General features: G+C 44.8%; 1 protein-coding gene across 3 annotated transcripts in view; it reads right to left on the bottom strand.

Annotated features, from left to right (window-relative positions):
- LOC142586048 (intermembrane lipid transfer protein VPS13A-like) overlaps window positions 1-16,452 on the bottom strand; it is a 935,034-nt gene that overhangs the window by 231,363 nt on the left and 687,219 nt on the right. For all 3 annotated transcript variants that reach the window (XM_075697293.1, XM_075697294.1, XM_075697295.1), the window contains 2 exons: window positions 1,954-2,096; window positions 988-1,224 (listed from right to left, as the gene is read on the bottom strand). In XM_075697293.1, coding sequence (XP_075553408.1) covers window positions 988-1,224; window positions 1,954-2,096 — 380 coding nt within the window. The remainder of the gene's footprint in view (window positions 1-987; window positions 1,225-1,953; window positions 2,097-16,452) is intronic.

The raw sequence follows: 16,452 nt of genomic DNA, 5'->3' as shown, positions 1-16,452 counted from the left end.
CGTTCGGGGGCTGCCACTTGGGAGGCCAATAGGGCATGTCCTGATGACATTTGCTCGCGTGGTGACTTGACCTCGGGAGGGAGAAGCCCGGTCTGCGCGGGCAATTAGGTCCACTGCACTAGCCGTGTCCACTGTGTTGCAGTTATGGCAGCAGTTCCCGGAGAACGGGCTAAGCACAATGTGCAAGCTGGGGGATGAGGCGTGGGAAGGCACCTCGATCCCCACACATTCTAGAGCTTACGCAAGCACCAACAGTTAGGCTGGATGGTTAATTGAGCCGTGCATAAGTAGACTATGTGTCTGATCCACAGATCAGATTTCGCCTATCGCTGTCTGTGCTCGCCACCATTATTGTGTTTTAAGAGCGACTTGTTTTGCTAGGCACAGGTTCACCCAACAAAGAGTACATATATTTAAGTTACGCTTTTGATAGCATTATTCTATGCTGTCACAGCAATGTGACAATACGTAACTCCAAGATACGTTTGCTGATAATCCAGTGGCCACCTACTGATGCAAATTTGCATAAAGGTTTTGGACAGGGCTTGTACAAAAGGCACCATGTGCTAAATGGATACCTAAGTGATAGACAGGATCAAGCAACTTAAATGTTGTTTGTGACGCTGAGTGATAAACAATACAGCCATAGTCTATGCATGACTACGCAGAGCTTTTAAAAAGAGATAGACAGTACTTATCTGTTCCCCATGACTGATGAGATAAAATTATAAAAAGGTTTCGAGTTCTAAAACATTTCATCCTCAACAGTTTTACATGCCGGATGATAGTTAGCTTAGCATTGAATATGACATCCAAAAATGTCTGTTCTATTGTGATGACCAAGTTTCTCCCATTTGTTTCAAGTAAACATGAATAAACACAATGTTAATTGGCTGAAATACAATGGCTATAAAAATTTTACTTATTTTCTTGTTGAGGACACTTTTGTGCAATTCTGGGTAGCAACATTAAAATGGCATTCATGACCTGCACATAGTCCTTGAGCTCAGCGACCTTGCTGCTTGAGGACCACCGGTACTCGAGCCAGGCAGCCAGCTCCAGGGTCAGAGGCTTCCAGGCCTCATGGATGCGCACCTCCCACTGAGCGGGGGCACTGCACACACTCAGGTAGGCCAGCTCCACCAGAGACTTGCTCACCAAGGAGATGCCAGCCCCATGCAGGGACACAAACAGCTCAAGGTGCGACTGCTCACCATCCACCACCTGCGGTGCATTCACTGCCCATGCTGTGGTGGCTCCCTCATTTTTACACTGAGCAGGACACTGGGCTCATGTACAACTGCTGCAGCTAGCTAAGGTGAACTTATTAAAGCTTGGTCTATTAGCAACTCAACCAGTTAAATTAAACTATCAGCCAAATGCTGCATTCGATGCACACAGGGATCGATGAAGACTGCAGAACTATGTCCAACTGAGGAGAGGTTCAAGTACCATGATAGCAAACAAAGGCTTCCTCAACCACCTTCGCAATGGTTGCCTTTAGTCATTGTCTTAATGAACATGATAAAATGATAAGCTGCTTGCTTGACCTCACATGTTTACAAATCAACAAATTAAACTTAAATCTGTGGTCCAAGTCTTTACTCAAAGTAACCACGCCTCTTTATAAGATGGCTAAAACATGACAGCATGTCAAAATCCAGGCCTACAAGATGCCACTGACAAGAAAAAGTATGATATCTATGTCACTGACATAAACAACAAAAAGTGTGATATGTACGTCAGTGACGTAAACAACAAACATTTTGCAGGAAAATGTTCAACCTACACTAGCAGTCACCCAAGAAATCCATACAAACTGTCAACAAAGCAACTTGGCAAGCTGATAAATCTGCTGATATCCAGGACTGAGCCAGTCAGAATGATAACCAACCGCCAGTGCAAAGCTGAATCAACAAAGGACCGGATTACACGTCTTTGGTAACCACTCACTTTTCGAGCATCTTTCCAGACTCTCTCATCCTGTGTGAAGAGCAGCACCCTCTGACTCTGGTCAAGGAATGAGATCCAGTAGACAACAACAATGTCCTTGCGAGTCCTCTTGGAGAGCGGGCCATGCTCCGACTCGCTGTCATCTGCCACCATGGAAAGAGTAGATGGTAATTACAGAAGGCTCAAGTTGTCAGCGGTCTTGGTTGTGCATCAGTGAAAAAGGTAATGAATCTTGATTGTGTGTTCCTTAATGCAAAGCTTGCTCGTAAAGGCACCAGTAAACATACCATAGAAACAATCAGGGTGTCTACCAAGTTGACATTTCCAAATTCCCTGAGTTTTCCAGGTTTTCCCTGAGCACCTTTGCAAAATTCCCTGAATGAGCCAGAACTTTGTTTTATGTCAAGACAGGCTGACACCACATTGCCCGATGCTGTCACTCTCCAGTAAGCATACTGAAACAAAAAAAAAACTTAATCCAGTTTGAATAGTAAGGATTAATATCTATTTTATTTAAAAAGAAAACAGAAGGAAGGTGTTAGTAAAATGCACAGCGAAAGAAATGGTAAAGCCCATTCCAAATTGAGTCGAACATTTTCAAATACGAATGAAAAGGAGATGCATACGTAAGTAAATATTTTTTAATATGAGCTATTTCTATCAACTGATAGCAAGCTCATCTGTATGAGGCCCTGAACTTTGTCACAACTAAGGTTCTCTCTCAGCAGCTGGGAAGTCAACCTCAACTGTCCTGACATACTCTCAGCCCGTACACAACATCTCTGTGTTGGGTTTCACTGCTTAAAACAGTTTATTTTGGTTTGGACGAGGGACACCTGTATCTCAGCGTCAGCCAACACTTAGTTTTTTTACCTCAAGCTCCTTCAAAAAGGTGGCGGCACCCTTCCTTTCCCGTTAATTCCTCAGTGCATCGGTCCTTTCTGTTCTCATCCTCCTTCTACCACGCTTTCACCACATGGATCATCTGAAGCATCCTCTTGGTCAGTTGTACAGTCAACGTCCAATTTTTCGGATTCCCTAGGGGCCGCAAAAACATCAGAAAATTGGGCAGTCCAAAAATAATGAATGCCTGTCTTTAACTGTCCTTAAAGGATAAAATTGCCACAGGCACGTCCGAAAAAAGAGAGAGAGAGAGAGAGAGAGAGAGAGAGAGAGAGAGAGAGAGAGAGAGAGAGAGTGAGAGAGAGAAAATTATAAATGAAAGGTAGGGAGGTTAACCAGGACTGAGCCCGGTTGGCTACCCTACACTGGGCAAAGGGAAAGGGGGACGGAAAGATTAAAAGAGAAAGTCCACTGGGGATATCAGTCAGTCACTCAGTCCGGATCACAGACGCTGACTCAATCCGGTATCTTTCAAATATCGCAGCAGCGTTTTTGCGGCCTTTTGTAGCTGTGATATGCGAGGCCATGGTCCCAAGATCTTGTTCAAGGTGAACGGCTTTCCATCTAGCTGATAGAGAGCTGTGCAGAGGTCTTGCCTTTCATCTTCAAAAGATGGGCAGTAGCACAGTAGGTTTTCTACGGTTTACTCGACACCGCAGGCATTGCACTCAGCGCTATCAGCCATTCCAATCAGAAATGCATAAGCATTGGTGAATGCGACGCCCAAACGTAAGCGGCACAGCACTGTTTCCTCATTTCGCGGAAGACCTGGTAACAGCCGCAGTTGCATAAAGGGATCGAGGGAATGCAATCGATGTTGAGTGAATTCAGGTGTGTGCCACTTCTCCAATGTCAAAGAGTGCGCTAGCTTGCCTAAGTATTGGGCTGCATCGGTCTGCGATAAAGGTATAGAAACAAGGGTTGCTCCTTCGTGTGCTTTCCTAGCAGCTTCGTCAGCGAGGTCGTTGCCAGAGATACCGCAATGACCAGGCAGCCACTGAAACACGACGTCGTGTCCTTTCATGATCATGTGATGGTGCATTTCTTGTATCTTCGACACGAGTTGTTCACATGACCCGCGACGAAGAGATGACAGAAGACATTGTAAGGCCGCCTTTGAATCGCCCGAAAAAGCTCTTAAGGCCTGCCACTACACTTACTAGGCATATTGGTGCTCGTACTGTGACAGGAGATGGGGGTGCACGCGTGTATAATTAAGGAATACATACCGTGTCCCGTGACAATTGCTCCTTCCCACGCGACGAAGAGATGACAGAAGGCATTGTGAGGCCGCCTTTGAATCGCCCGAAAAAGCTCTTAAGGCCTGCCAGTACACTTACTAGGCATATCGGTGCTCGTACTGTGACAGGAGATGGGGATGCACGTGTGTATAATTAAGGAATACATACTGTGTCCCGTGACAATTGCCCCTTCCCACGCTTGTTATGTTTCACCGCCTAACACTAGTGTACTGAGGCGAAGCTAACTTTCGGAGACTGACATTACACAACGCGCTGTGCTCTGCGAGCTTCAAAGCCAATCGCGAGGATTACAAAGGCGAAGTGGGTGCCATTGGTGATAGCGGCGAATTCTTTCAATGAAAAACACGGCACCGCACGGCAAGAAGCTTAATAGCGAACATAGAAGCAGCTAGGCCTAACGTTGCCGCGGTGGTGGTTACGGCTGCCAGCGGATCTGCGTGCGAGAGTGCCGGTTGGAGGCGGCGAAATAATCAAAATAGCGGGGGTAGCGGCTTTGATTAATGCCATTTCAGACCTGCAGCCAGGGCAATATACGTGGTGGTGCCGCAAAGCCGTGCAAATTATTGGGTATGTCCGAAAAATCGGGCGTCTAGAAAATCGGTCGTTAACTACTCTGGCAATACATCGTGCCGATGACACGGCGTCAATGACGATTCGTTGCGATTCCTCTGTTACTGGAGCCAGCATTAACACGACTATCGTTCCCTTTCAATAAAGTTTACAGCTAATTTTCCCTGACAGAAGCACAAATTCCCCGAGTTTTTCCTGAGTTTTTCCAGACTGTTCAAATTCCCTGAGAATTCCCGGTTTTCCCGGTTTTCCCGGTTGGTTAGACACCCTGACAATGCACTAACCGCAGTATAATGCCCACTAACAGGGGGCATGTGGGAAGGAGTGCTTTGTGAACATACCAATAGGGATAAATGCAATCATGAAGCCTATAAAAGGCCCAAGAAAATGATCTGTGCCCCTGCAATGTGCAATGCACCATCAAAGGGAGTATGCTACTGAAACGCTGCTGATCATACGCTAGAGACCACATACAGTGTAAATGTGAAGGGTCGTATGGGGCTTCATCACAAACAATAAAATAAAAAATTTTGCAGATAGCCTGTGCATGCGAGAGAGTCCTTTCTGGGGTCACTATTTTTATGGCAGCATTCTTGCAAACAGAAATTGTAGGTGAAGAGAACAAAAACACAATACAAAGTTTAATAATACACCTTGACATATGGATATTCCTTGGCTGTAGCCTCATATTTATAGAAGCTTCTTTAGTTTTTCATAACACCAATTAGGAAATATGCAGGCACAACTTGGAATCAGCAAGTGCAAACAGAGTAAGTGGAGATCATTGGGAGAGGCCTTCATTGTACAGTGGACCTAAACATAGGCTAATGATTACGATGATGGCACCGTATGCGAGCTCAAGTCCGAGAAACAAAGGGGCCGACAGACAAGAGGAGAGCGCGATCATACCCAGTGGAGAGAGGGCACGCACTCCCATCGTGAGCAGCCGACCAGCGGCTATGCCACCCTGCGAACGCCCCTACTGCAAACCATCGCGAGTGGAGCGCCACCACCGGCAACCATCGTGAGTGGAAAGGGGAGAGGCATGGGATCGACAGAACAGGTTACTGCCCGCACAAAGGCACCAGAGCATATATCAATCCCCACAAACTGTACATATGAAAATGGATGGCTACACAGTACATGTATACAACTCAAACAACTCTATAGTTTTTAATAAAATCTGAGAAAAGAATCCGAAATCTGAGCTGTGGCAGCAGTGTGTTCACCACCCCAGAAAACTTCCAGCGATGCATTATTGACATGCATGTTGGCCAAGAAAGGAAGATAGGTACATGTTCTTGATGTGTTCAAATACAGTATAAGAAACATATCCCAAGCTACAAGGTTATGTATATGGCGTTAAACAACACTAAACAACAAATGCCCTTGTGATTGCAAACATGCAATCACAAGGGCATTCACTACATCTTTGACAGATCAGTGCCTGCTAGCCGAGTTGCTAAACACAAAGCAAGCCGATGGGTGCTCGACAAATCGAGGAAGTCCGATTCACCGCGACCAAATAGTGAGCCAATATGTTCGCCCCATGCTGGACACTAACGCCTGGTCGTTCGCACATATGGTCATGCGAACGGTGGCGCTTTCGAACTATCGTATTTGTCCATTACGGTATAGGCCTCGCGAGACGGTCTCGCAGAAGCATGGATCCGCACACGTGCGGAACGTCCATGCCGCTTGCCGACCTGAAGCCAAAGAGGAAGAGCCTTCTCCTTTCCGCGCCCAAGTAACCCCGCCGTTAGGTAGCGTTATATAGCAACCGCCATGCGGTTGCTATGCCATGCGACGAAGCCGGCTTACAGGAAACAGGCGCTATGCGGAAAAACAACATATCAGGGGACGCGTGAGAGTCGCGCATTCTCACATCGAAAACATAAGAAAGGGCTTATATTTTATTTTAAAAACATAGATACAAGCATATAGGGTCTCACACATAACTTTAGCCAAACTTTAAAAACATGCAAATGCCACGTAGCTGGACAAAACCAAGGTAATGTTTGCCGTTGCTTGGAGATCCTCAGATTATTTTTAAAATTCTGCCTAATCACCTAATTAGTCTGAATTAATTAACTTCTCAAATACTATAATTATATGATAAGTGAGATGAACAGCTCCTGATACAGCTTTCTGCTGCTCAATACGAGCTACATAAAAGTGTTTTTCTGACCATGAAAGAATTAAGCCTGCAAATGCATGTGAAATTGCCATGCAACTGGCCACTCAAGACACTCCTTTCATGCTCGGAAAAACACTTTTATGTAGCATGTATTGAGGAACAGAAAGCTGTATTGGGAATTTTTCATGTCACTTTACAATTTGCTCATTGACATTTTTAAATTAATTATAATAAGTTATAAGTTTTTTAATTAATTAATACTAGTTAATTAAACTTTGGAATTATGCAACATATACGAACAGCAAACCATCCGATGCTGTCACAACTACAACTAACTTGCGCAGTGTTAGTGACCTGTTGTCTAACATTTCAGCTAGGTGTGATAGCGCTGAAAATCGGATGCGACGCTCTAGCCTTCTGTTTTTTTTTTTTTTGGAATTGAAGATGCCTTTAACGAAGACTGGGTTGCATCTGAACAAAAAATAATAAAGTTCTGCCGAGAGAAACTTCAAATTACTGTGACAAATAGCCAATTTGAATGCGTTCATGGACTAGGCAGGTACAGTGACAATAAACGCAGGCCAATAATAGCAAAATTACATTTTTTTAAGGACAAAGAAAACATTCTGATGTCAGCACGCATACTCAAAGGATCGTCATTTACTATCAGTGAAGATTTCTCCCCAGCTACACGGCAGGTGAGAAGAAAGCTCATTGCATGCGCAAAGACACAGAAAAAGCAATTCAAATTAACATTTGACAGGCTGCGCATAGACAACAAGACATACATATTTGATATCGCTATACTAACTCTGTTATTCCTTCCAGTAGATAGCTCAGGGGCAGCACCCCCCCAAAATGCCATAATCGGTCTAACTCCTATCACGCCTTTCCTTCGGTTTCATTATTGTTCACTAACATTCGAAGCCTTGTGCATAAAAGTGACCAGCTTTCTTCCTTTCTTGAAGAGAGCAAATGTGACACACTAGCATTAACTGAAAACTTGATTGTATCCGGATATATCTGATAAAGAAATATTTGAATGTATTCAGGAATACAACATTCACAGATATCACCGAAAAGATTAAAGAGGCAGCGGCATCTTCTAGGAATAAGAAAAACACTTCCGTCTTATGTAATTAACTCATACTCTAACTTAAAAATTATCTGGGCTGCATGCACGTTCTCATCCTCGCAAATACTTATAGGTGTATGTTACCGACCTCCAAATTCCACTAATTCATTTATTAATGACTTGCGCAGCAACACAGAATCAGTGTCGAAGCTTCACCCGTTTGATGCCATCTATCTGCTAGATTTCAATTTTCCTCTGATCGACTGGGTTAACTTATCTTCATCCTATAATATTCCGAGAGAATTTATCAATTTAACCTTAGATTTTAACCTGTTTCAGGTTGTTACGCAGCCTACACGGGGTAATAATATTTTAGGTTTAATTCTCACCACAGCTCCTGAGACAGTTGATCAAATTGTGTCTATTAATGGTTTTAGTGATCATTCCTTACTGCAAGTAACTCTCAATGCACCCTCATCTTTTACAGGTTTCGATACTAAAAAATTATGCGATTATAATAAAGCCAATTACAATGTTCCGATTTTGGAATTAGATATATTCTTTTCCCACATGCTGTTTCACAGTTGGTCGGTGGAGGAGAACTGGATACTCTTCAGGAATAAGATGTCTGCCTTGGTTAACCAGTATGTCCCTCTCACTAAGATAACCAATGAGAAATCTAGCCCATGGTTCACCAGATCCCTACGCTTACTGAGAAACAGGAAGTGCCACTATGAAAGTGCTAAGCACTTGTGCACGCAAGCAGCTTGGGACATGTACAAAGAAAGCTTAAAAATTTACTATTCTGCCCTATCTTCAGCTAAAGATAAATGCTTCACTTATGGCCTACCATCTCTTCTAAAATCTAATCCCAGAAAGTTCTGGCACATTATAAGCCCATATCAGGACCACACTAACATTCTTCTACACAACTATAATAACGCTCCCATTCCAGATAATTACTGTGCTTCTACTTACAATTAATACTTCATTCCAGATAATTAATGTACTTCTACTTCCAATACTTATTTTTCTTCTATACTCGCTACAGAAGATCAGCTTGATCTGCCGGATGTATCGGAGCTAAACTACCGATACATGTCACCAATTGAAATAACAGTTGAAGGTTTCACATGCTTCATAAATAACCTCAAGCTTATTACTGAAGTACTATAGCGCCAAACAGACGACACAAGAAGAAGAGACACGGACGAGCGTTTACTAACAACTGATGCTTTAATGACGGAAACACACAATATATATACACAAATTTGGCGGCGCAACTCGCGCATTGTCAAAACATCACATGGTAACTAGGCAAAAGGCGATAGAACGATTGTGAAGGTGACGTTCGTGAAGATGACACGTGGTGTACAGGGCCAAATGACTATAAATGATTATGGTTACGCGATACACAAACACCGCCGTAAGGGAGTACCCCATAAAAAACTAAAAGATTAGGAATATTCACCCATTTAACTATGGGCTTCTAAAAATGACATCCCACTTTTATAGAGAATTTTCGATGGTTCGCTTACGCATTCAAGGCCCTTCCTTTTAATGTGGAAGGCTTCCTTCAGCTCGCGGGCCACGCTGTCTCGACTTCTGTCCAGAATGATGGTCTCTCTTAGGCGAGGCTTGCACCCGCACTCTTTGCAGTGGATAGCCATATTGGAACCAGTTCCTTTTTCCTGTGACCTTTCGTGTTCTTTCAGCCTCTCATTTAGACACCGCCCCGTTTGTCCTATGTAAACCTTTTTGCATGAGAGCGGAATTTGATATACTACCCCTTCCTTGCAACTGACAAGTGGATTGGTATGCTGGGTTCCGCAGGTCGCGCGTTCTGTTTTTTGGTTGTTAACGCGGGCGCACAATGTAGCAAGTTTTGAAGGGGCTGAGAAAACAACCGGGACTTTGAATTTACTGGCGACCTTTTTCAGGTTGTGGGCTACGCGGTGGGAGTACGGTACAACTACAGGTCTTAATCTCCTGGTTTGTTCTTGCGTGTTCTTTCTTGCTTTCCCTTTTATCTTCTGGAGCAGGCTCTCTACTACAGAACTTAGAACTGTCTGTGGGAACCCCGCCTCTTTTAGCCTTTCAATCTGCTGATGGAAGCTGCTCCGTATGGCATGCTTACATGACTTCCTGGTAGCCGATTCCAATGCCCCTGTGGCTATCGCTCTTTTTACGGTCTTAGAGTGGGCTGACTCATAAGACAAGAGCTGGGATTAACAGAGTTGTCACATTCTTCAAGGACAATGGCCTGCTGCTTTTACAGGCTGACAAGGAAGGAGGCTTCGTTGTGGTCCCACAAGGAATTTACAAGGAGAAGGCCTGCCGAGCTGTGGAAAAGAATTTCGCCACGTCAAGCCTCAAGCCGGCTAGGGTGAAATCTCAGGCTGTGTCCCTCTGCAAGGAACTGGAACTAGGAAAATAGCAAATGCCATAAGTAAGTGCAAAAATAAGACTTTGGGCATGTTTTTTACCGCTAAGACCCACAAAGAAGAAGTTCCGTTCCGGTGTATCGTGAGCGAAAGGGAATCTTGGCAACGTCATTTTAGCCAGTTTCTGTTGAAGCATTTGAGTTCACTTAACATGGAAGATCGTTTCGAAACAAGGAACTCCTATGATGTGGTAGGATTTTTACAGTCCTGCGGTACCGTAAAGATCTTTTCTATTCTATCCCACACAAGGAACTGTTTTCAGCTGTCCATGCATGTAATAAAAAGAAAGGCACCATTTCGTTTCAGAATTCTTTGGGCATGTCAGTTGAAAATTTTATTAGGCTTCTGAAGTTTTATCTCAGTTTCACGCTTGTTCAGTTTGATGATAGGGTTTATGTTCAGAAGAAGGGCATCTGTATAGGGTCCTGCGTAGCCCCTATCTTAAGCAACATTTTTCTTTCGGCCGTTGATAGCGTTTTGGACAGCATGCTTGACAAACAGAAGGTTTTGAAAGTATTTAGATATGTAGATGATTTCCTAATTGTGTTAAACAGACAGGATCCACCAGGCCACCAAGAAACTGTCAAAGAGATGCTAGATATTTTTATGAAATATAGCCATGGTTTAGAATACACCTTTGAACTACCAAAGAACAATAAGTTACAGTTTTTAGACCTCGAGCTCAGCCTGGGAGCGGAAGTGCACTGGAAGTACCAACCCTGAGCGCAAAAAGAGCTCTTGTCTTATGAGTCAGCCCACTCTAAGACCGTAAAAAGAGCGATAGCCACAGGGGCATCGGAATCGGCTACCAGGAAGTCATGTAAGCATGCCATACAGAGCAGCTTCCATCAGCAGATTGAAAGGCTAAAGGAGGCGGGGTTCCCACAGACAGTTCTAAGTTCTGTAGTAGAGAGCCTGCTCCAGAAGATAAAAGGGAAAGCAAGAAAGAACACACAAGAACAAACCAGGAGATTAAGACCTGTAGTTGTACAGTACTCCCACCGCGTAGCCCACAACCTGAAAAAGGTCGCCAGTAAATTCAAAGTCCCGGTTGTTTTCTCAGCCCCTTCAAAACTTGCTGCATTGTGTGCCCGCGTTAACAACCTAAAAACAGAACGCGTGACCTGCGGAATCCAGCATACCAATCCACTTGTCAGTTGCAAGGAAGGGGTAGTATATCAAATTCCGCTCTCATGCAAAAAGGTTTACATAGGACAAACGGGGCGGTGTCTAAATGAAAGGCTGAAAGAACACGAAAGGTCACAGGAAAAAGGAACTGGTTCCAATACGGCTATCCACTGCAAAGAGTGCGGGTGCAAGCCTCGCCTAAGAGAGACCATCATTCTGGACAGAAGTCGAGACAGCGTGGCCCGCGAGCTGAAGGAAGCCTTCCACATTAAAAGGAAGGGCCTTGAATGCGTAAGCGAACCATCGAAAATTCTCTATAAAAGTGGGATGTCATTTTTAGAAGCCCATAGTTAAATGGGTGAATATTCCTAATCTTTTAGTTTTTTATGGGGTACTCCCTTACGGCGGTGTTTGTGTATCGCGTAACCATAATCATTTATAGTCATTTGGCCCTGTACACCACGTGTCATCTTCACGAACGTCACCTTCACAATCGTTCTATCGCCTTTTGCCTAGTTACCATGTGATGTTTTGACAATGCGCGAGTTGCGCCGCCAAATTTGTGTATATATATTGTGTGTTTCCGTCATTAAAGCATCAGTTGTTAGTAAGCGCTCATCCGTGTCTCTTCTTCTTGTGTCGTCTGTTTGGCGCTATAGTACTTCAGTAATATGCACCAACTAGCCCAACAAAAAGTTCTGCTGGAACCTCAAACTAACCACATCCTGTGGCGTTCACATTAATTATAACATTCTGAAAAACACTGTTATAGCATCTAGTAAAATTCTGTCTCATATCTTAGAGACCGGTGCGCTACCCATAGACTGGAAGATAGCAGAGGTCATACCCATATTTAAGTCACGTAATAAACACACACCGGAAAACTACCGTCCAATATCATTAACATCTATATGCTGCAAAATGCTAGAACATGTAATTGCATCAAATGTCTACAGTCACCTGGAAGCCAACAAATTTTCATGTTCTAATCAACACGGATTTCAGAGAAACTTCTCTTGTGAGACGCAATTATTAGAATTAACAATTGATTTGCATACTAACATGGAAGAGCATCTACAAACTGATTGTGCTTTTCTAGACTTTTGAAGCATTTGACCTCGTAGCACATTGCCTTTTGATCTTGAAATTATCTGCTCTTAAATTAGATTCACTTACACCAACATGGATTCCCAATTTCCTTTCTAATTGTCAGCAATTCACAGCAGTTAATAATTTTTCCTCTCCTCTTTCGCACGTTACTTCAGGTGTACCCTAAGGCAGCGTTCTTGGGCCATTACTATTTCTAATATGCATTAATGGCTTACCCAATAACATTTCCTAACACGTGCGCATTTTTGTAGATGACTGCATTCATTGTCATTCCATCAAGTGTGCCGATGATCATGCAATCCTTCAAAAAGACTTATTTCTCTTTGGTGTAACACATGGCTAATCAAGCTTAACGTTTCTAACTGTAAAAATATCTTTTACCTGCAAGCATGCTAAATCTATGTTTCTTTATCACATAAATAACATCGCTATATTGCATGGTACTCAATAGAAATATTTTGGTGTTAACCTAACTTCGACTCTTTCGTGGTCGACACACATTGCATACACATGTGCCTATGCTTCCAGATCATTAGGGCACATAAGATGCAAGTTGCATAATTCTACTAAAGACATTCGTAAACTAGCTTATCCAACATTTGTTCAATCTCAGCTTGAATACACCGCATCTGTCTGGTCTCCCCATCAGAAATACTTGATCGAAAAACTCTAATCTATTCAGAATAGGGCTACGCATTTTATTTCACATTGTCATGACTATCAAAAGCATAACACAAATTAAACTTGACCTCTCACTACAGCCCTTGCATGATCGTCATGATATAGTCCTGCTATCATTATTTCACAAATATGTCCATAATACAGCACCATCAGTTCTGCCTCTTGAAACTGGTCACACCGTTTGTACAATCAATTAAATTTCATGCACATCTATGGAAAGACTGATTCACTTAACTACTCCACTCTTCTAAGAGCCATTCACCTTTGGAACAATCTTCTTAATGCCATCGCTTATGAGGGTGACCAGGAAAATTTCTGGCACCTTCTAACAACGCATTTTTCAAACTTTACATAACCCAACGTGTTATTTTTTCTTGCCTTTCACATTATTATTGTGCTATGCGAGGGTTCCACTCTGCGTGCGGCTAGGGCTGAAAGCGAGCTCCGGATCTAGCCCCACGCAGTCGCTTTGTGTTACTCCCCAACCCGTAGCGCGGGAATCGCGGCTACGTCGGGTTCGAACGAATAAGGCAACCAGCGGCCTCAACTGTAAGAATGTTTGTTGCTACCGGCAATAAAGAACACTGGCAGAGGGACGTCCTCTCTGTAATAGTAATAAATAGGCTGGCCTCGTTGCCCAGGATAGTCAGGCAAAAGTGGTCACTCACGGGTTGCGGCAGGTACTCCAGTCCGGCAGGTTAAGGGTCCGACCTCAGAGCGAGCGGGTCTCCCTCGGTCGCGCTGTTTTGTACCTTTTTACCTGGGCGAGGGGAATGTCCTCCTCGCCTGTCAGCTACCTGCCCGCGAGTCGGGGAGGAAGGGCGTGCACGCGTCGCGAGAGCAAGGGAGAATTGGGAGAGGGCATAGTGCACCTCTCTCCTGTCTATGCTGGCTCTCAACGTGACGGCGCGGGGGAAGATGGGCGCGTGTGCTCCCCACAGCTACAACCCCTTAAATACTGTTTTGTTATAGCCAAATATGTCCCACTCGCTCTGTAGTTCTATTGATTATATTTTACTTCGTGAAAGTTTCTTGTTCAATGACCTCTTGCATTCAACAGCATTCACTTTGTCCATTGTACAACTTGAACACCACATTACTGTATGTTAGCATATTTCATACACTGTATTTTTTGTACATTTATACGTGTACTTGTTTATCTTTAGCGGGCGACCACGTTTCACCGCCTAACAAATGTTATCACACAGCGCAGGACACGCCTGCATGTATCGTAAGTTTCTGGAATGTTATTGATGGTTCCATCCGCTGTCTGTCACCGAACGTTGTGTAATCTGATTGCATGTATGTGTGAAGCAAATAGTGTAGAACATTGTGGAAGACACGTGGGTCCCAGCGATTACTCTGGAACATTCAACGACTGATGTTCAAAAGCCGACACGCTTGACCCGCTGATTAGATTTTTGATGATTGCCGACTGTGTTCGCCACTTCCGTTGAGCATTGAGTGTAGCCTGTGTTTGTGGGCACAGGTTCGCCCAATAAAGTTATTTTCGCCATTCAGTTTTTTGCTGTGTTCTCGACCGTCACTACCACGTGACATCTGGTGGAGGTGCTAGTTCGTTCATGTACCAAACGCCCCCGACAAGCAGTGATCTAAGCCGGATGGCAAAGGCAACACCATCATCGTCCCGGAATATCGAGCAAGCTGCCGACTGCAACAGCTGCCCCCGAAGCATGGACTTCTACCTGAGAAGACCAAGAAGAGCGTGGCCAAGACAACACCAATGGCTGCCCCAGAGTCCCCAACTCTGCTGCAACAACCTCGGGACCCACAACCTTTCCATGGATCCTCAATTGAAGACCCAGAATCCTGACTAGAGACCTACGAATGAATCGCAACTTTAAAAAACTGGAACTCTGAAGACAAGCTACAGCATGTATACTTCGCCTTAGAAGACGCCGCCAGAACTTGGTTTGAGAACCGAGAGTCCACACTGACAACGTGGGACCTATTCCGTAGCAGCTTACAGGGGTCTTTTATGAGCATGGCACGCAAGGAAAGGGCCGAAGCTATGCTAGAAGCCCGAGTACAATTACCCAACGAGACCATAGCGATCTTCACTGAGGAGATGATGGGCCTGTTCCGGCACGCCAACCTGGATATGCCTTAGGAGAAGAAAATTCGGTTCCTCAAGCGTGGGGTAAAACACGAGCTCTTCGCCAGATTGATACGCAACCCGCCCAGGACTGTTAATGAATTTGTTTCTGAAGCAACAACCATTGAGAAGACACTCGATATGCAGACAAGGCAGTATAATCGCCGACACTACAACGATGTTCAATCACTCGGCAGTGAAGACATGCAAGAGACCATCAGAGCGGTAATTGTGAGGAGCAGCAGAGGCTCTTCCCTAGGTCCCAGCCTCAAGTGGCCTCTATCGCCAACATCATCAAAGAGGAGGTTCAGCGATGACTTGGGGTTACTGAAGTGCAACCGTCATCGCCACAACCCCAGCCAGAAACAATGACCTACGACACCATTGCTCGCTGTCAAGGTCTCCCTGCCCAATCATGCCAGGGCCTTGTAACGCAGCACTTCCGTTATCCACTGCCGCTGCCGCTGCCAGCATGCCCACCCATCGCCTAGCACAGCTACGTGAGGAAGACGGACATTTCGCGAGCCCCCGACCACCGCCTGCTCTGCTATCACTGTGGAGAAACCGGCCATGTGTACTGCCGATGCCTATACCGCGACTTTGGACTCCGAGGTTTCACTGTCAAAGCGCCACATCCACAGCTTGAAGAGCGCCCACGTGACATCGCCGACTACCTCGCCGCCACCCAGTGGAGTTCTCGACAACCATCCCGTTCACCCTCACCAGGCCGCTACTTGTCTCCACAACCCTGACCATACGCTGGCCTAGCCCTGGGGCCGGTCTGCGAGCCCATATCCAGAAAACAAAAATCAGCAACCGATGGAGGTGCGGTTGCTGTTCGTCGAACTGATGAAGATCCTCCGCCACTGAGGAAGGCGCCGAAAATCCTGTCTTGACGACATATCAACAAGACGCCACCATCGTGACGAAGTCTGGAAGCAAAGAATACACCGACGAAAGAAGACTTGACGACGCGACTTTCCAGCTTCAGTTCAACATGACACAGCCGTGACACGACATCAAGAACTAACCGCAACGCAAGGCAAAGAACCACCGATCTCGACGTGCTTCTC

This window comes from Dermacentor variabilis, chromosome 6 (genome assembly GCF_050947875.1).
Source record: "Dermacentor variabilis isolate Ectoservices chromosome 6, ASM5094787v1, whole genome shotgun sequence".
NCBI classification, from domain to species: Eukaryota; Metazoa; Arthropoda; class Arachnida; order Ixodida; family Ixodidae; genus Dermacentor; species Dermacentor variabilis.
This window is presented reverse-complemented; position numbering and strand designations above follow the sequence as displayed.